This window comes from Muscardinus avellanarius (assembly GCF_963383645.1).
Source record: "Muscardinus avellanarius genome assembly, chromosome: 13".
Lineage (NCBI taxonomy): Eukaryota > Metazoa > Chordata > Mammalia > Rodentia > Gliridae > Muscardinus > Muscardinus avellanarius.
In genome coordinates this window covers 28,274,383-28,295,069 of record NC_137799.1, presented here as the reverse complement: position 1 = coordinate 28,295,069, position 20,687 = coordinate 28,274,383, and the positions used below count along the sequence as shown (strand labels likewise).

The 20,687-nt window shown below is 39.1% G+C and overlaps 1 protein-coding gene across 1 annotated transcript in view; it reads left to right on the top strand.

Annotated features, from left to right (window-relative positions):
• The window catches only part of RAD23B (RAD23 homolog B, nucleotide excision repair protein), a gene marked incomplete at both ends in the record, with an annotated part of 45,484 nt that overhangs the window by 3,190 nt on the left and 21,607 nt on the right, over positions 1 to 20,687 (top strand). Inside the window, 2 exons of the mRNA XM_080709517.1 lie at positions 14,153 to 14,234; positions 17,737 to 17,816. Of these exons, the coding sequence (XP_080565643.1) occupies positions 14,153 to 14,234; positions 17,737 to 17,816 (162 nt within the window). The remainder of the gene's footprint in view (positions 1 to 14,152; positions 14,235 to 17,736; positions 17,817 to 20,687) is intronic.

Sequence of the window (20,687 nt, the reverse complement as noted above, 5' to 3'; positions counted from 1 at the left end):
CTCAAGAGTAAAAAGTTTTAGTAATACAGTACAGTATTTTGTTGCATCACTGAAAAACTGACCAAGAACATCTGCTGCTGCTAACTGTGGTTGTGAGCTTTGAATAACCAGGGTGAGGGAAGTAAATTTGAGATGACACTAAGTGTGACAGCTGAAATGTTATATTACTATAATAAGAGACATAAAAACTGTATAGCTGGAGCTAGTCGTGGTGACACATGCTTGTAATCCCAGTATTTGGGAGACTCAGACAGGAGGATCATAGGTTTGTGGCCAGCCTCCGCTACTTAGAAAGGCCCTCTGCAACTTAGTAAGACCCTGTTTCAAAATAAAGAATAAAAAATAAAGCTGGGGGGCATAGCTTGGAGGTAGACAATACTGTACTCTAGGGTGTGGTGGCACAGGCTTGTAATCCCAGTACATGGAGGGCCTGAGACGGGAGGATCACAGGTTCACCAAAAGTCTCAGCTACTTAGTGAAGCCCTCCATAACTTAGTGGGACCCTGTTACAGAAATAATGAATGAAGAATAGGGCTGGGGGCAATTCCTAGTATTGCAAAAAACAAAACAAAAAGCTGTAAATACATTGGATGATTCTAATAAATCTAATAAAGTAGCTCTAATTTCTATAAAGAACATACTTAGGGTACCCATAATAGTCTGCAAAGAATTACCTCATTTTGTGGTTTCTCTATGATAATGGTGATTTTTATAAAGTACTGCTTTAGTACTTGTCCACTATATAGTATTTGGTAATTTATATTAGTGCTTTATTCCCATAATGGCTTTATTTTTAATATAGTTATGATAGGTATATTGCCTCATTATAGAAGTTTTCTAGATTATTAAAGTATTGAGTGGTAAACACATTAAAATACATTGCAGAGGTGAAATGAAGGGTTCTTGGCTTCTTGGTAGACTAAATACAGGATGAAACTGGATATCTGATAATAGTTTCTGTCAATCTTGCTCTTCTCATGCTGGGCACATAGTAGGTATTTAATGAAGATCTTTTGAATGAATTGAGTGCTTTGTGTGTGTGGTACTAGAGATGGAACCCAGGGTCTTTCTACCTCCAGGCTATACTCCCAGACCTATTTTATGTTTTATTTGGAAGCAAGGTCTCACTAAGTTGCCCAGAGCCTCACTAAGTAGCTGGGGTCAGCCTCGAATCTGTGTGATCCTCCTCTCTCAGCCTCCCAAGTACTGGGATTACAAGCATGTACCACCAGGCCTGGCTACATTTTTTTCCCCCCTGAACTGTCAAGTTAGTGATCCCTCACTGTAATGTGCTGATTTGTTTATGTAACAAATATTTGTTGAGTGTTTATAGATGTCAAAACTTGCTGTCATTTTGCCTACATTTTAGAGGGATATAAAAGTCAAGAAACAAATTTAAAGAACTAGGTAATGGTAAGTGCTATGTAGAAAACTGGAATAAGGTGAATTGATGTGATAGTGCTTGACTGGGTGACTACTTTTTTTTTAATCTAGGTTTTGGTTACGTAAATTGTGTGGACACTTGTGTTCTTTCTGAGATGTGGAAGACTTTGACATGGGAACTGGATTGGGGCTCGAGATGGAACTTACACTTAAGTTTAAGATGTTTGTTAAACATCAGACATTTGAGTGGAGATGCTATGAGTATATTACAGAGAGAAGTTGGAGCTGGAGATGGAGCATATGGTTTCCTGAGTTGAGATTTTGGTAGATGAGGTTTAGGGATGAATCCTAGATAGCATTAATATTTGGAGATGGGCAGAGGTACCTTTAAGGTAGAAAGAATCAAGAAAAATGTTTCAAGGAGGAAAAAGGGTTAAGTGTATCTAATGCTTGTGAGATCAAAAGTAAGAGAAGAGCAGGAGAGAGGTAGTCTTCCAGTAGAGAGGGGACCAAAAACAAGGTCAAGTGAATTGAACAATGAGTGGGAAGTGAAGAAGTGGATGTAGTAACTATGGATGGACATACACTGTTAATTTTCCAAGACATCCTTTTCCCTGATGTAGCTGCTTTTATTTATGGGTTAAGCAGTATGAAATTGAGCTTCATAGCATGTGATATTGTTCTTTAAAAATCCATCCCACATATTATAAAAAACATTGTATATTTTATTTCTTTCTGGGGTTGGAACCCAGAGGCATTCTACCTCCGAGCTATGCCCCAGCCCTATTTTATATTCTTTATTTTGAAACAGGGTCTCACTGAGTTGCAAAGGGCCTCACTAAGTAACTGAGGCTGTCTGTGAACCCGGATCCTCCTGTCTCAGCCTCCCAAGTACTGGGATTACAAGCGTGCACCACCACGCCTGGCCATATTGTATATTTTAAGAAAGAAATGAAAACCAACAGTAAATGGTTTTGGTAGTTTCACTGTCTTTTGTAAATCTTTGTTTTCTATCCTATAATCTTTTTGTCCAATGGTCTTTACTTCTACTCCAACTATTCAGTTCCAACACTAGTAACTAGTCTTCATCACTATTACTAACTTTACCTCTTTCCCATCACCAGTAATCTGTTTATAGCATCCCACACTAACTTCATTCAAATTCCAATTCTAATGTCTTTTGATCCACTTGCTCCAATCTCCTTTTTACTGGCCCTCGCTCATGCTACCACTTCACCCTTTGCCTAGCCAAAATGGAGTCAGTGGTTATACTTACTGCCTCAGAAGGAAGAGTCAGCAGACTGAGTTTCAGTCCTGCCTGAACTACGTGCTTTGTAACCTTGGGCAGGTTACCCAGGTAGTACATGTTGCCTTGTTTGTTTGTTTTGTTTTGTTTTGTTTTTTGTGGTACTTGGGGGTGGAACCCAGGGGCTTTTCTACCTCTGGGCTATACTCAGTCCTATTTTATACTTTATTTGGAAACAGGGTCTCACTAAGTAGCTGAGAGCCTCACTCAGTAGCTGAGGCTGGCTTCGAACCTGTGCGATCCTCCTGTTTCAGCCTCCCAAGCGCGGGGATTACAAGTGTGCACCACCATGCCTGGTTATTGCCTTATTTGTAAAACAAGGATAATAGTTTGAAAGAACTACCTTCAGGTTTTAAAGGTTCTGTGAGTTTGAGGAAGTGTGTATATAGTGCTTAAGGACCGTTATAGTGCTTGGCAACATAGTCCAACTCTGACATATTCTTGCTTTGAAGACCCCCAATATAATCAAATTTAACTTGATTTTGTGCTTGCACCTATGCAGCCAGAGTCGAATACGTAGCTACATGGACTTGGTCTCACTTAAACACACAAAGCATAAAAATTATTTGGACCCATAGTTTGCTACCTGACAGTCATACATTTTACTAGTTCATTCACTCTTCACTGCCAAAGAGAGATGTCATATTGTCTCTTCTCCTTGATTGTAGTGATAACCCTACTTTTTATTTTATTGAGAATTTCAAAACAGTCAGAATAGAGCTTCTCCAAGGTCCTACTACAGCTTTCTCCCTGCCAGCCTCTTAACTGCTTTCCTTCTTTCCTTTTTTTAAAATGGAAGTTATACCAGGCGTGGTGGTGCAGGCTTGTAATCTCAGTACTGGGGAGGCTGAAATAGGGTTGTACTGGTTCAAAGCCAGCCTTAGCTACTTAGTGAGGCTCTCAGCAACTTAGTGAAACCCTGTTTTCAAATAAAATATAAAATAGGTCTGGGAGTATAGCACAGAGGTAGAAGCCCCCTAAGTTCTGTCCTCAGCACCGCAAAAAAATAAAAAATAACATGGAAGTCATAATAATTGATCTGCCTACCTTAAAATTGATGTGAAAATCAGGTCAGATCATAGACCTGAGTGAGTTGTGGATAACGTGGACTGTGAAATTAAAACTGAGTTGTGATATTTTTACATAAGTTCTGCTTTTATCAGAGTTCCTTTTTATTGGTCAATCATTTCACTGTTTTTTGTTTGTTTTGTACTAGGAATTGGATCCAGGGGACATTCTACCTCTAATTTATATCCTCAACACTTTATTTTTTGAAACAGGGACTTGCTAACTTGCTGAGGCTGGCCTCAAACCTGCATTCCTCCTTGTCCCAGCCTACCAAGTACTGGGATTACACGTATGCACCACCATGCCTGGCTTCACTATCTTTTCCTTAAAAAGGTTTGTGTGAAGCCAGGTGCCATGTAATCCCAGTCGAAGCCAGTGTGCATGATGACTTAGTAAGACACCGTGTGTGTGTGGGTGGGGGGGGTAGCTCAGTGGCAGAACACTCCTGTGTTCTACACATGCACCAAAGGTTTAGGAGATATTCTCATTCTCAGCTTGACATAATCAGTATTTTTGAACAGTATGTAAGAACAGTGACAAGATTTGGCTATTTTAACCTAAAAGTTGAACTTCTTTTTTATTTTTTTAATGGACAGGTAATTATAAAATTTCAGTTCGTTTTCTTAAAGAAATGTGTTAAATTCAGTCCTGCTATAGCAGAATGAATCCTGTAAAGAACATTATACCATCTATTTCCTGTAAGTTCAGGTAGATACATTTCTGCCTAGTGTCTTAGAAAGCCTGCTTTACAACTAAGTGCTCTTCAGGTAGATAGCTACAAATGACCTGAACAAATCCTAGATGCTTTACCTCACACACATACCTGATTGTATTAGGTAGGCAGCTTTTCCTGACTTTTTGTAATTCATTTAGACTCATTTTTTTGCCTCTATAGACATTTTCATTTTTTATTTGTTTATTGTGGTACTGGGGAGTGAAACCCAGGGATACTTTACGACTGACTTATATATTCCCAGCCCATTTTATTTTGAGACAAGGTTTCGCTGAATTGTCCAGACTGATCTCAAACTTGTGGTTCTCTTGCTTTAGGCTCCCTAGTAGCTAGGATTGCAGTTTGGTGCCATCACACCCAGCTCTGTAGAACTTTTAAAAAGCTCTGTGTGTCTTGGAGTTCTACTTATTCAGTATCTGATCTCTGTCTCTTTTGGTCTTAAGCTATACTGTCAGAAATCTATTTTATAAAAGCAGTTAAGTTGATACGTTGAAGTTTGCTTAGGAGTCTTAACTGTACTACTTTATGACATTTTTGTAGGAGAAATGGATTTTGGATTTAAAAGTATAGATTATTGGATTATAACTCCTATTCAAGAATTATCTGCTTATTGTCTATTCTCACACACACAAAAAGGATATCTCTATATTACATTCTTTTCTTATTTATTTTTTTATTTATTTTGCGGTACTGGAGATGGAACCCAGGGCCATTGTACCTCCTGAGCTACACCCCAGGTGCTATTTTTTAATCTTTTTACTTTTTGAAACAGGGTGTCACTGAGTTGTGAAGGGCCTCGCTAAGTAGCTGAGGCTGTCCACAAACCGCAATCCTCTAGTCTTTGCCTCCGGAATACCGGGATTACTAGCTTGCTTCACCACACCTGGCGTCTATATTGCATTATTTTATCCTTTGGGTTCAGAGAGAAAATTTCTCCCATTTGCACTGAAGTCATCAGCCACTTTTATAATTCTTTTTTTTTTTTTTTTTTTTTTTTTTTTTTTTAGAAGTATCCAGAACCTATTGGCGTGGTGGTGCATGTTTGTAATCCCAGTACTTGGGAGGCAGAGACAAGAGGATCACACAGGTTCAAAGCTAGCCTCAGCTACTTAGGCTCTCAGCAACTTAGTGAGACCCTGTTTCCAAGTAAAGTATAAAATAGGTCTGGGAGTGTAGCCCAGAGTTAGAAAGCCCCTCTGGGTTTCATCCCCTGTACCACCAAATAAGCCAAAGTGCTTAATTTAGGGAAGATTTAGGTAAGCAAATCTAGAAGCCGTTTTTCAGTAAAATACATATGGTTGAAATGTCTGGAGAATATCCAGTGAAGGTGTCCAGTACTGCAGAGATGAGAGGTGGGCTAGGTATACAGATGTTGTCTGGATGGCTAGATATACAGATGGTATATGGACAGTCTTGGAAGTCTGTGTAGAAGAAAGGATAGCCTTGAGCATAACCCTGAGTAACACTAAAGGTTTGGCCAACAAAGGGTTTTACTGAGGAGTAAATAGATTGATAGGAAACTGGAAAAGCATGGTGGCAGGAAAAGGAGGGCCAAGCCAGCAATGTCAAATGTGACAGGATTAGATAGTGCAGGGTTAAGAAATGTCTAATGGCTGGGCGTGGTGGCACACTTGGTGTAATCCCAATACTTGGAGGCTTGAAATAGGATCCTAGGTTCAAGACCAGCCTCAGCAACTGAGTGAGACTCGATAACCTACTGAGACCCTGTTTCAAAGCTAAATAAAAAGGGGATGGGGCTATAGCTCAGGTAGAATGTTCTTGGACTCAATCCCATCACTACCCAAAAAAAGGCAATTTTGGTAGTGCACGCTTGTGTTCCCAGTTATTTGAGAAGTTGAGATTTGAGGTCAACGACTTAGTATGACCCTGTTTAAAAGTAAAGGGGTGGGGGGTATAGCTTAGAGGTAGAAGGCCCCTGGGTTCAATCCCTAGTACTTAGAAAAATGTATTATGATTATGATACAAAATTCAGCCATGTTTGTAAAAGCAGTTTAAAGAGAGCTGTGTGTGTGTGTGTGGGGGGTTATGCGCTACTGAAAAAAATAAGCTGCAAAATAAGAATAAAATCCATGTTTTAAATGTGAGGTAAAAATAAGGGAAGACAATATATGTGTTTAATTTTTTTAAGAATGCTTTGAGCTTGGCATTATTATTCCAGTAGCATGGAACACATGATCCTCCTGTCTCAGCCTACCAAATATTGGAATTATAAGTGTGCACCACCATACCTGGTTGTTGTGTTTTTAAAATGATAGAGAATTTGGTCTATTTAAGTGTGAATGGAAGTGAACTGATTTTTGATATAGAAGTTGATCAAAAGTTGTGCAATGGGAGGAGACAATGGATTTAGAAATCTCACTAGAAAAGGGAGCCAGAGAACAAATGGAGTTAGATTTTAAAGGAACTGGATAGGTCTTTCCTTTAATAGGCTGTGAAAGGAGATTAGGTGGGTCAGGATGCAGCATGTCGGTTCGGTGGCAGGAAGTTGAGGGTAAATTCCTCTCATGTCTTCTGTGTTTGGAATAAGGTAGAAAGTAGACATCTGTAGAGAAGGAAGTGTTAGGCATCAGAGTTAGAGGAGAAGGCTATCCAAGTGAACAAAGGATTTAGTGGATCTTTCTTTTTCTCTAGTAGCATTTAACTGTGTGTTGGTGGGGTTACTGGGATTAAAATCAGAGGGACTCTACCTCCAAATTTACTCGCACCCTGATTTTCTTATTTGAAAACAGGGTATTGCTAAGTTGCTGCAGCTGGCTTCAAATTTGCGATCCTCTTGTCTCAGATTTCCAAGTACTGAGATTACAGGTGTGCACCATCATACCCAGCTTCCAGTACATTTAGAAGATGGGTTATAAGCCGGGCGTGGTGGCACATGCTTGTAATCCCAGCACTTAGGAGGCTGAGACAGGAGGATCATATAGGTTCGAAGCCAGCCTCAGCTACTTAGTGAGGCTCTCAACAACTTAGTGAGACCCTGTTTCCAAATAAAATATAAAATAGGTCTGGGAGTGTAGCCCAGAGGTAGAAAAGCCCATGGGTTCCACCCGCAGTACCACCCACACCCACAAAAAGAGAAGATGGGATTATAAATGTGGGTAGACATTCAAGTAAAATTAAAGGTTGAGATTTGTTTAGCTAAGTGAGGTGGGAAAGCCTGGCGTGGTGGCGCACGGTTGTAATCCTGGCGCTTGGGAGACTGAGACAGGAGGATCGCACAGGTTCAAAGCCAGCCTCAGCTACGCAGTGAGGCTCTCAGCAACTTAATGAGGCCCTGTTTCCAAATAAAATATATAAAATAGGTCTGGGAGTGTAGCCTGGAGGTAGAAGGCCTCTGGGTTCCATCCCCAGTACCACATATACACACACACAAAGCAGTTGAGTGAGGTGGAAGAGAGTGTAGATCAGAGTGGTTAAATACAGAAATTGAGTCCTGTTGGTCCAAATAAGAGAATTTGCCTGACAGAAGCAGCAGAAAGACAAAGGAGTCTAGTATTAGGAAGAAGATGATAGAAAGAATGTGGTGTTGCCTACACTGACTAGGGCAGTAGTGAAGATAGGAGTGAAAGTAGGAGGCTCTAGGAACCAAAGTATCAGTGGGGTTCTGAACCAAGTGTGAACTTGTTTAGAGCTGGTAGGAGCAAGAAATTGTTCATTATTTCACACATAGAGCAGTTTCGATGGATGACAGAATTTAGCCTGCGTCCTTTGAGAAGGTGTAAATGGATTGGAAGTAAGTAAAGATCATTAGCAACCATCCCCAGCTAATTACAGTTTTGATTTGCTTGAAGTAAAATTTACTTTTAATTTACAGGGATATGTCTGGTTCAGTTCCTCTGTTTTGATACTATGAAACTAGAGAGCAGTATATTCCTTGTGACCTAAATCTTTGTAATAAATAAATATTTGATTAGTACTGGAAATAACAATATAATTTCTGTTGGATAACTATATTAATTAAACTCTGTCTTAACTATTTTACTCATTGTAGCCCGTCAGGAATGATATTTGTATTTTTTTTCTTTAAACATTTTGTTTCTTGTACTTTTCTTTCATGTGTTTCCATAGTATATACATTTATTCATTCATTCAGCACCTTGAGCACTCAGTATATGCTCAAACCACTATGAACTGTTCAGAAAATAAGGTTCACTCATAGTTGTACACTTGGTCTTTAATTCATTTGTGGTTTTTACCACTTAATTATATTCACAAATACTGTATTTTTTGTCTTTATAAACAAAAAAGGTTTCACCATAGAGCACTCCAACTGTGCTGTGTTATCCCCTAGTTGGCCTTGGGCAAATCATTTAGCAAGTGGGATGGCAGTTTTCAAAAGACTCCTTTGCACTTAGAAGTTATTGAGGACTCCAAAATAACTTAGATCACAGAGCAGTGAGCTAACTAACAATGTTTTACATATTTTGCAAATCTAATGTTTTTTTTTTTTTTAATTTTATTTTATTGGTGCACTGTATTCATACATCATAGTGGGATACAAACTTTTGTAGACATACATGCACACATCGCCCAGTCAGCCCCCACCCGATCCCCACCCCATTCTCTCCCCATCCCTCCCTCCCATGCTTGGCTTAGTGGTTGACATCTAGTATTATAGCAATTTATCCAAAATTAAAAATGATAATCTCACATAACAGTTTCATTTGTCTGATACCAAGCTTTTGATGACTTAAAGATAACATTTCAATACTTCTTTTTGCTTTCTTTCTTACCAGAGAATATTTTTTTCTTTTTTTTAGGTGAAACTATCATATATTTATTTTTCAGAAAAAAATCTATCCTGATATGGAATATGGACTCTAGATACCCAAAACAATCTCGAAGCAAAAACAAAGCTAGAAGATGTATATTTTCTGATTTCAAACCATATAAAGCTACAATAATTGAAACAGTGTAGTACTGTTCTAAAGGCAGATATATAGACCATTGGAGTTAAATACAAGCCTAGAGCTAACTTCTTCCCTATATTGTCAAGTTATTTTTGACAAGGTTTCCACGAAGATTTGGTGGTGGAAATAATAATCTTTTAACTAAATATTGTTGAAAAATAATAATTACATGGAAAAGAATAAAATTGGACCCTTACCTAATCCCACATACAAGTATTAACTCAAACTAGATAAAACACCTAAATATAAATCTTAAGACTATAAACTTTTAGGAGAAAATCTGGGTCATAAAACCTCACAACATTGAAATTAGCAGTGATTTCTTGGATATGATTTCAATGGCACAGGCAACAGAAGAATATACAAACTCCCTAAAAAATAAAAGAAAATATTGTATATCCAAAGACAATGTAAACAGAGTTAAAAGTTACTAATAGAATTGGATAAAATATTTCCAAATGCTATATCTGAAGGTATATTAATATTCCAACTAGAAATCCTAAAAATTAACAACAATAAAGGCAAACAATACAATTTAGAGATAGGTAAAAGACTAACATAAATAATGAATCTCCACAGATAACCAATCTTAGTTGTCTGTTGGATGGAAACTCTTGTTTCTCTGGTTCTGGTGAGTGTTACCTATTTCTTCTTTGTAGTTAATCTCTTTGAGTATTTTCTCTAGCGCTGGTTTTGAAGACATAAATTCCTTCAGTTTCTGTTTGTCATGGAAGCTTCTTATTTCTCCATCTAATTTGATAGAAAGTTTTGCTGGATAGGAAATTTTTGGCTGGAAGTTGTTTTCTTTCAGAGTTTGGAATATGTTACTCCAAGCCCTTCTGGCTCTCATGACTTGGTTTGGGAAGTCTGGAGTGATTCTAACTGGTTTGCCTCTGAATGTCACTTGGCCCTTTGTTTTTGTTGCCTTTAAGATTCTCTGCTTGGCTTCCACATTGGTCATTTTGACAATTATATGGCGTGGGGATCCTCTTCTCCGATCCTGTCTAAAGGGAGTTCTATAAGTTTCCTGGATCTGTGTATCAACCTCTTGCTCTATATTTGGAAAATTTTCTGCTATTACTTCCTTGAAGAGATTGTTGATCCCTTTGGTATCACTTTCTTTTCCCTCCTCTATTCCAATAATTCTTAGGTTAGCTCTCTTAAAATGGGCCCATATTTCTTCAATGTCAGATTCCTGCTGTTGGATATCTTTTTCTAGATTAGAAACTATGCATTCATTTTTGGATTGCTCATCTTCTAAGAGCGAGATTCTGTTCTCCATGTGGTCTAATCGGTTGTTTGTGCTCTGAATTGAGGCCTTTACTTCATTAATTGCATCCTTTATCTCTTTTTGGCTCTCTCTGAGTTCTTTTCGAAGCACCTCTATTATTTCTACAGTTATTTTCCTGATTTGATCTTCTAGAAATCTCTGATTTTCTGTTTTATCAGGTTCTGATGTTGTGGGGTTGTGCACATTCATTACTTCAGTGTTATTCCTCTTTCCCATGATTTCGGAGGTTTGTGCCTTCTCTGGGTTCTTCCCTTGGGTCACTATGGCTTCACTTAAGGTGCTCTGGATCTCGAGTCTGTATTATCTCAGACCCTACTACTCCTTTACTGGGTTGTATCATAGAGTCTCCGACCCAGGGAGTCGATAGAGGCTGCTTTAAACTATGGGGGGTGCCAGGTTGCACGCTCTCCTATGGTGTGATATCTCTGCCACCACCACTCCCTCACTGGGTCAAGTCCCAGGAGGCACAATACTGGGATTTCTCCTCTGTGGCCCGCAATTTGACTCACTGTTCTTGAGTACGTAGATGTAGCTGTACTGGACTCCGTGAATTCACTGCTGCTGCCGCCGCCGGTGGCAATATGGCGCCTCTGCCACTCCCTCGGCCATGAGGCTGGCGTATTTTTTCTTCTCTGGTTTTGATTTTCACTCTGAATCCCTGCAGCGTGTGCTGAGCTCAGCCACTGGGAGCTTTAAATGCTGTCTGCGCCGAAAGATCCCGCCTGGCTGTTCCGCATCGGCTCACCTCGGCTTGCTGTAGCCGTCCGCTGAGTTCGCCGCTGCTGCCGGCAGTATGGCGCTGCTGCCGCGTCCTCGGGCGCGTGTGTCTCCTCTGTGGCCCTGCGCTCTGTTCTCAGTCCGCTTTCTCTCTGGAGCCTGGTGGTTTTTTTGTTTTTCTGGTGATGGTGTTGTCTGGCTATGAAAGGCGCTCTTTTTGTGGTAATGGAGATTGGTTGTTAGCGGGACTCTTAAGCCCCGCTTTTCTCGGTCGCCATCTTCCCGGAAGTCCAAATCTAATGTTTTGATCGGCTAATTTAGCAGGCCTCTGACAGAGGGTAGTAAAGGTAAATAATGGCTTGACTTTGCAGCCCACCTTATCTGGTCTTTACGCAGTTGAATCATAGACTTGTTAAAGAAGCTGTGGGTTTCTTGTTTTTAAAGTTTATTGGTATTGATTTTCTGAGTTTTGTGTTTTTTAAAGTTCTTATGGATAGGTTTACCTTTGAAATTTGGAGCAGCAGAAAATAACATGTTAAGATTTTTGGATGTTGAGGGGAGTGATAACTAACCCATTTTAGGAAGATCAGTGTAGCAAGAGTGATTTATATGGTGTTTGCGAAATGTGCTAAAGCTTGGATTCATAATGAAGATTTTGGATTCTAATCACCACCAAGTAGCAGTGTGGTATGAGGCAGGTTATTTAGCTTCTTCTGTCTCTTCATCTATATAATTGAGTTGGATTATTTTCATTGGTTCCAGAGTTTTAAGGATTATGTGAAATTTTGTCTGCTAATGTATTTGAAATTGTTTTGTTTGGTTTGGAAATAGCCTGTTGAAGTCAGCATTCTCACTGCTGCGACCCAGGTATGGTATGGTGGTACATACCCATAATTCCATGCTTGAGGCTGAGGAAGGAGGATTGCAGGTTTGAGGATAGCCTCAGCATTATAATGAGACTCTCAACAACTTAGCATGACCCTGTTTCAAAAATAAAAAGGGCTGGGGTATGATTTGGAGGTAGAATATTTTTGGGTTGATCTCCAGTGCCACAAAATAGTTAACATAAAGCTGCGTGAGGGGCTAACAGTTCTGGAGGTTTCAGGCTTCAGTGTATGTTAGGTGGGGTCACCTCAGGAGCTCTCAGGGTGAGGCAGTGGGAAGCAGAGCAGGGGGCCACACCTGACCTGCCTACCTGCCATACAGTAAGACCCTAACCAGTGGACTTACTCACGAGATTGGAAATCTCAAGTCTTAATCACATCACCTGAACATTTCTGCCAAAAGAAAAGTTTTTTCAGGAAATAATACCTATTCAAACATAATGTCCCCCCCCTCCCCCCCCGCAGTACTGGGGATGGAACCCAGGGGCATTCTACCTCCAAGCTACACACCCACCCTTTTTTTTTATTCTTTATTTTGAAACAGAGTCTCACTGAGTTGCAAAGGGCCTCACTAAGTAGTAGCTGAGGCTGTCCACGAACCCAGATCCTCCTGTCTCAGCCTCCCAAAAGCTGGGATTTCAAGTGTGCACCACCACACCTCACTCCTCCATTGTGTTTTAATTGGTTCTTTAAAAATCCCTTGGGCAATTTTTTTTTTTTTTTTTTTTTTTGGTGTGGGTCTGGGGATGTAATCCAGTAATCCAGGGGCATTTGACCGAGCTACACCCCCTACCCTATTTTGTATTTTTATTTTTAAACAGGGTCTAAGTTGCAGAGGGCCTCACTTAAGTAGCTGAGGCTGTCTGCGAACTGCGATCTTCCAGTCTCAGCCTCCTGAATACTGGGATTACAAGCATGTGCCACCACGCCTGGCTCTGCCTTGGGCAATTATAATGAAACAGTACAATACTCTTGAAATGGATTGCCCTTTTTTTGTAGTACTGGAGGGGGTGTGTGTGTGTGTGTCTGTGTGTGTGTGTGTGTGTGTGTGTGTGTGTGTGTGTGTGTGTGTGTGTTTATTGGTGATGGAAATCAGGGACTTTCTACCTCCAAGCTATACCCATAGCCCTTTTTATTTTTGTTTTGAAACAGTCTCACTAGGTAGATGAGTCTCAAATTGCAGAGGCTGTGTTTGAATCTGGGATTATAAGTGTGTGCCACCACGCCCAGCCATATTTATTTATTTTGTGGTATTAGGTTTGAACCCCAGGGCATTCTCCATGCTACACCTCTAGCCCTATTTATTATTTATTTTGAGGCAGTCTCAGTTAATTAGTGAAGTTGTGGAGGGCCTCACTAATTAACTGAGGCTGACCGTGGACCTGTGATCAGCCTCCCAACTACTTAGGATTACAAACTACCACACCTGGCTTATATTTGCTTTTAATAAAGTGTTCTTATTATAGATAAAACTTTTATTTCGCAGACATTTTAGTTTAGAATCTTGTTTACTTTTATACTCTGGAAAATAAACCCGTAAACTTTGTGCAAAAATAAACCTTTTAATTTTGAAATCTTTATTTTAAATTAGTTTGTCAAGTCAACTAGTAAAGTTATTAATAGGTTACCAAGGTTGGTAAAACAAAGTTTATGGCTCTTGTGTCTAGTAATTCAGGTTAATGATGAGTATTTTGGATATAATACTGGAAAGTCATGATCTTGTAGTTTTGGGGTGCCTTCATAATTAAAATGTGTTAAAATTTTTATCATGTATCATTCAGCATCCAGGTTGTCAGTTTTTTGTTCAGGCTTTTAAAAAATATATCTTTATTGTTTCTATAGGTGAAAGCATTGAAAGAGAAGATTGAATCTGAAAAGGGGAAAGATGCCTTTCCAGTAGCAGGTCAAAAATTAATTTATGCAGGTATGAATTAAATATCAAAGTTAATATACTATGTCTTACTCATAGTGATGTTTTGCTTTTAGAAATGTTCTTTTACAATTTGTAGTATATTCGAATTGGTTGTCAGAAACATGGTTATATAAGTAAAAACAGTCATTTGAATAAGGCAATATTCAGAAATCTCTTTATTCACATTTGTCCCATATATTTTTTCATTGAATTATATTAGTTTTATCTTTTGTAAGCATTGAATAAATGGCTTGTGTGTTTTTAATCGAACTAAGCATTTGGGGTTATTTATTTTTATTTTTGAGGAACTGAGATTGGAACCCAGGGGCATGCTACACACAGCCCTGGTTTTTTTTTTTTTTTTTTTTTTTTTTGATTTGTTTTTTGTTTGTTTGTTCTGTTTTTTTGGTGGCGGTACTAGGGGTTCTGGAAGCCCTTCTACCTCCGGGCTACACTCTGAGACCTATTTTATATATATATTTTATTTTATATATATATATATGTGGAAACAGGGTCTCTTAAGCCAGCCAGTCCTCCTGTCTGCCTCCCAAGCGTGCACCATGCCCGGCTTTCTTTTTTTTTTTTTTTTTTTAATTCTTGTGTGATAACTATGGATAGAACCCAGGGGCATTCTACCTTCAAGCTATACCCCCAACCCATTTTTTACTCTTTTAATTACTTATTTTATTTATTTTGTGGTACTGGGGGTGGAACCCAGATGCTTTCTACCTCCAGGCTATATTCCCAGACCTATTTTCTATTTTATTTGAAAACAGGGTCATACTAAGTTACTGAGAGCCTCACTAAGTAGCCGGGGCTGGCTTCAAACCTGTGCGGTCCTCCTGTCTCAGCCTCCTAAGCATGGGGATTACAAGCGTGGGCCACCACACCCGGCTACTCTTTTTTTTTTTAGGGTCTGGGAATGGAACCCAGGGTCATTCGACCTCTGAGCTACACCCCCAGCCCTGTGTTTCATTCTTTATTTTGAAACAGAGTCTCACTAAGTTGCAGAGGACCTCTCTAAGTAGCTGAGGCTGTCCACAAACCGGGATCCTCTGGTCTCAGCCTCCTGAATGCTGGTATTATAAGCATGCGCCACCACGCCCGGCTACTCTTTTATTTTGAAACAGGTTTTATTAAGTTACAGATGGCCTCACAAATTACTGAGGTTAGCCACAAACCTGTGATCCTCCTGTTTCAGCCTCTGAAGTACTAGGATAACGGGTATGCATCACCATACCTGGCTTATTCATTCCATTAATACAGGATCTCTTGATTGCACAGGTTCGAAGACAGCCTCAGCTACTTAGTGAGGCTCTTAGCAAATTAGTGAGAGCTTGCTTCCAAATAGAAATATAAAATAGGTCTGTAAGAATAGCCTGGAGGTAGAAGGCTCTCTTGGGTTCCATCCCCAGTACTAAAAAAAAAAAAAAAAAAAAAACAGGATCTCATTAAGTAGCTGAGGCTGACCATGAACCTAGATCCTCTTGTGTCGGCCTCCCAAGTACTGGGATTATAAGCATGCACCACCATGCTCGGCTTTTTAAAATATATTGAATTGGAACTGTATTTGGCTTATTTGTATACTTATCATTCCTATAAAATTAAACAACTTTTTGAAATAAATTATCAAAATTGGCTTGAAGAATACAAAAAACTTTATATGTCAGAGATATCATAAAGTATCAGAAGTAAAAGGAATTAATGTTTAGATATATAAAGAGTTCTTAGAAATCAGTAAGGAAAGATGACCTCGTAAAAAGGCAGCTCAAGATGTGAAAAAGAAATTGCAAATTTCATTAGCCTCTTTGGTAACTAGGAAAATGTATGCTTAAAATAGACTTGCTCTCCAGCCAGGTGTGGTGGTACACACTTTTTATCCCAGCATTTGGGAGGCTGAGACAGGAGGATTGTGGTTCATGGGCAGCCTCAGCTACTTAGGCCATTTACAATTCAGTAAGACCCTATTTCAAAATAAGGAATAAAAAATAGAGCTGGGAGTATAACTCAGAGGTAGAATGACCCTGTCTTCAGTCCCCAGTACCACACACACAAAACAATAGACTTGATATCCAAATTTTAATATAGGATTCTTTATTCTTCAACGAAAACAACCGTGGTTGAAGATGTCATTGTAGTTGATCTTTGCCTCCAGATTCTTATTTTCTTCCAGATAAAGATCTTGTAGTATTTCTTTAAATAAGATGGTATAGAGGAGATTCTGTCCTAGTGATCTAGCCCTACTATTTTTATAGAGGCATTCATAAAATTGCAATTTTGGTATCAGTCAGCCTATTGTCTCTTTTTTGCAGAGACACCATTCCTTTTTGTGTTAATGCTTGCAGGTTTTTTGCTTGTTTGTTTTGGTTTGTTTGTTTTTGTGGGTATGGGGTTGGAACCCCCAGGGGCATTCTACCTTCGGGCTATACCCCAGCCCTACTTTTTATTCTTTATTTTGAAACAGGGTCTCATTGAGTTACAGAGGGCCTAAGTAGCTGAGGCTGTCTGCGAACCATAATCCTTCTGTCTCGGCCTCTCAAATGCTGGGGTTACAAGCAATTACAAACATGCGCCACCATTCCCAGCTTGATGCAATGACTTTTTTTTTTTTTTTTTTTTGGTGGTACTTCGGTTCCTGGAAGCCCTTCTACCTCCGGGCTACACTCCCAGTTTTTTTTTTTTTTTTTTTTTTTTGGAAACAGGGTCTCCTAAACCAGCGCGCGCGGCTGGCTTCGAACCTGCGCGATCCTCCTGTTTCTGCCTCCCAAGTGCCGCAGGGATTACAAGCGTGCGCCACCACGCCCGGCTGCAATGACTTTTTTAAAATGGAAAACTAAATTTAAGGGATCGCGCAGGTTCGAAGTCAGCCGTGCTGGCGTAAGAGACCCTGTTTCAAAAATATAAAATAGGTCTGGGAGTGTAGCCCAGAGGAAGGAGGGCTTCCAGGAACCCCAGTACCACCAAAAAAAAAAAAAAAAAACTAAGGAAAAGGAAATCTCAAAGAGTCATTACAACTTCAGCATGACCGGTCTTTAAGGTGTTTTTGTAGATTTCACTGGAACATTTTTGATTTGTCAAATATCTGGTACTTTGGGAGCAGGAAATTTATTCTTTCCTTCAAATAAAGATTTTAATTTCCCAATGAATAACTGGATAAACACAGTATTGAATTGCCTTTGTCTTCAAAATCTCCCCTTTCTCAGAACCTATTCATATTTCCTTGGCCAGCAGTATTTCTAATAATCAATACATTTTTAGCATTGCTTAGCTTTCTAAAAAGTACAGAATATGTTCGACATCATTTAGTCAAACAAATGTTTGTGCATTTGTAACTGTTTCCAGTCTTGTTTATTATTTTGACTGATTGGTTATTATTTTCCTTAAGGAAAGTATTAATAAGTAGAATTAACATTGGTGATTGTTTAGTTAATTAACTATTATTAGAAAGTTGTTTAGGTTTCATTTATGTGTCAGTGACTACTATGCCTTAAATAATATTTTTTTCTCTAATTAGGCAAAATCCTTAATGATGATACTGCTCTCAAAGAATATAAAATTGATGAGAAAAACTTCGTGGTGGTTATGGTGACAAAAGTAAGTTGTACCCTTGTTTTCTATATCATTTTGTGTGTTTTAAAAAATAAAGATACCATGTCAATAGTGGACACAGTTTATGCATATTTATAGCACTGTATATTTAATTACTAATAATAAAGATTTTTGAAATTTACCTCAGAACCATAAAATCAGTAACTTTATATACTTGTACTGTTCGTATAAGTTTTATTTAAACCTAAACAATTTAAATACAAAATGTCAAATTAAAATTAGTTTTGCTGGAGTAAATTACTATGCATTTATTTTGAAATATGCTTAGCAGTGGATTAAAAATCTTGTTATTCTTTAGCTTTTTTTTGTTTTGTTTTGTTTTTTTTTTTTTTTTTTGTGGTACTGGGGTTCCTGGAAGCCCTTCTACCTCCGGGCTACACTCCCAGACCTATTTTTACATTTTTTTTATTTGGAAACAGGGTCTCCTAAGCGGCTGGCTTCGAACCTGCGCGATCCTCCTGTCTCTGCCTCCCAAGCGCGGGGATTACAAGCCTGCGCCACCACGCCCGGCTTATTTAGCTTTTAATAAGGGTACTTTAAGGGACTTGGTAAGTTTTTACCTAAGTCTGACACATGCTTCAGGGCATAAAAGACATTATGGAAGCTCATTGTTTCAGTGATTAAGTTTTTTATTGAGGAAACAAATTAGAAACTAAAGAGGGAGAAAGGCTACTAAGTAAATGTTGGAGTGTTTTTTGTGAGGAAGTTTTAAAGAAAAACAGTTTTGTGATTAAACATTTGGGATAATTAACATAGAAATAGAAATTTTTCTTTATAGCAGAGAAGGAATCATGCAGTGAAGAGTTAAGACAAATACTAAGTAGTGCTACTCATGGCACTACTGTTAAGAACTGAATTGTGAGAATCTAAGAGTAGCTTTTCAGTACTATAATGAAATACCATATGGAGACAGCTACTTTATAAGATGTAAAAGGCTCTTTAGTTCAGAGAGTTGGAAGCTAGAAGTCCAGAGAGCATGGCAAAATCTCTGGCAAGGGCATCTCTTACCTACATCACATCATAGCGGGAGCACTAATGTATTTCTATCACACAGGCCTTCCCCTTCCCTTGGGTGTGAGTGTGTTTTACTCAAGATTGGACCCAGGGCCTTTCTATCTCTGAGCTATACACCCCAGGCCTATTTTATTTTATTTTTAAACAGGATCTTACTCAGTTGCCAAGGACCTTGCTTAGTTGATCAGACTAGCCTCAACCTGTGATCCTCCTCTCAGCCTCCTAAATCCTGGGATCGCAGGTGTATACCCACTGTACCTAGCCTCTCCCTCTCTATACAGCAATCAAGATTCAGTCCTGGGGTTCTACCCTAATGATCTCATTAGCTTCAGAAAGTCTTGACTCTTTAAGGTCTCTGTCAAACTAAGTATGCTTAGATAAGGCTTTGATGATTAAGTTGCATGAGAATGGAGGTGGGGTGGGGGCTGGTGACAAGCAGTGTTAACTTGGAGCACAGAAAGTAAGTTTATTTTATTATTTATTTTATTTTATTTTTTAGCACTGGGAATTGAAAGTACATGAGCCTCTGGGGGATGAACCTTACTCAAATCATAGCCTGGGCTAATCAGAAAGTCTCTTCTCCCCAGAAACTAAGCTCAGTTATTAAATGGTTTCAAGTTTCATGATCATATGCAAAACAGATTCTTGCTAATTCTCACATCAAGTAGTATTTGCTTTATTTTTCTTTTGTTATTAGGGGATCCTACAGCCTCAGCCCTATTTTAGTTTTTATTTTGAAACAGGTATCGCTAAATTCCAAGGGTCTCCCTAAATTGCTGGCGCTGGTCTAGAACCTATACTCCTCCTGTCCCCCCATCTCAAGTTCTAGGATTACAGGTATGTGCCACCATGCCTGGCTCTCAAGTATTTATTTTATTTTTTTGTAGTAATGGAGATTAAACCCAGGGGCCTTCTACCTCTGAGATACACACCCAGACTTATTTTATTTTGAAGCAGGGTTTCACTAAGTTGTGGAGGGCCTCACTAATTTGCTGAGGCTTGCCTCAAACCTGCAATCCTTCTGTCTCAGCCTCCCAAGTACTGGGATTACAGGCATGTACCACCACACAGGCTGAAAAGAAGTTTAAATGGGTAATAGTAACCAATTTATCAAATACTGAAGGTATAAATGTGACGGTTATTTTCAAAGTCACAAAATAATTGATAGTGGTAGGAAATACAGTTGAAATAAGTGTGTGTGTGTGTGTGTGTGTGCGCGCGCGCACATGGTGTACTGGATATTAAACCCAGAGGCATTCTACCTTCCAGCTACATCTGCACCTTGATTTTATTTCTAGGTTGATGAGAGTCTCACTGAGGCTGTCCTTGAATTTTTGATCTTCCTGTCAGCCTCCCAAGTATTGGGATTACAGGCCTGTGCTACCAGGCCCAGCTAAAAAATAAATCTTAATTACTGTATATTTTTGTGCTGGGAAACAAAAAACAGTTGAACAGTGTGTGTGTGTGTGTGTGTGTGTGTGTGTGTGTGTGTGTGTGTGTGTGTGTGTGTTTGGGTTTGAAAATTTATTTATTTATTTATTGTGGTACTGGGGGTGGAACCCAGGGGCATTCTACCTCCAGGCTATATCTCCAGACCTATTTTAGTTTTTATTTTGAAAAAGGGTCTCACTGAGCTGGGGCAGGCCTCACAGGTTGCTGAACTTAACTGTGAACTCGTGACCCTCCTGTCTCCGCCTCCTACATACAGAGATTACCAGTGTGCCCCACCAAGCCTGGCAAAAGTTCAGTTTTAAATAGAGAAGCAGTGTCATATGAGGAAACTTTGTATAATCTAGTTTAGGGGCTTTTTCTTCTAGTTGTAAAATATACTTAACACTATAT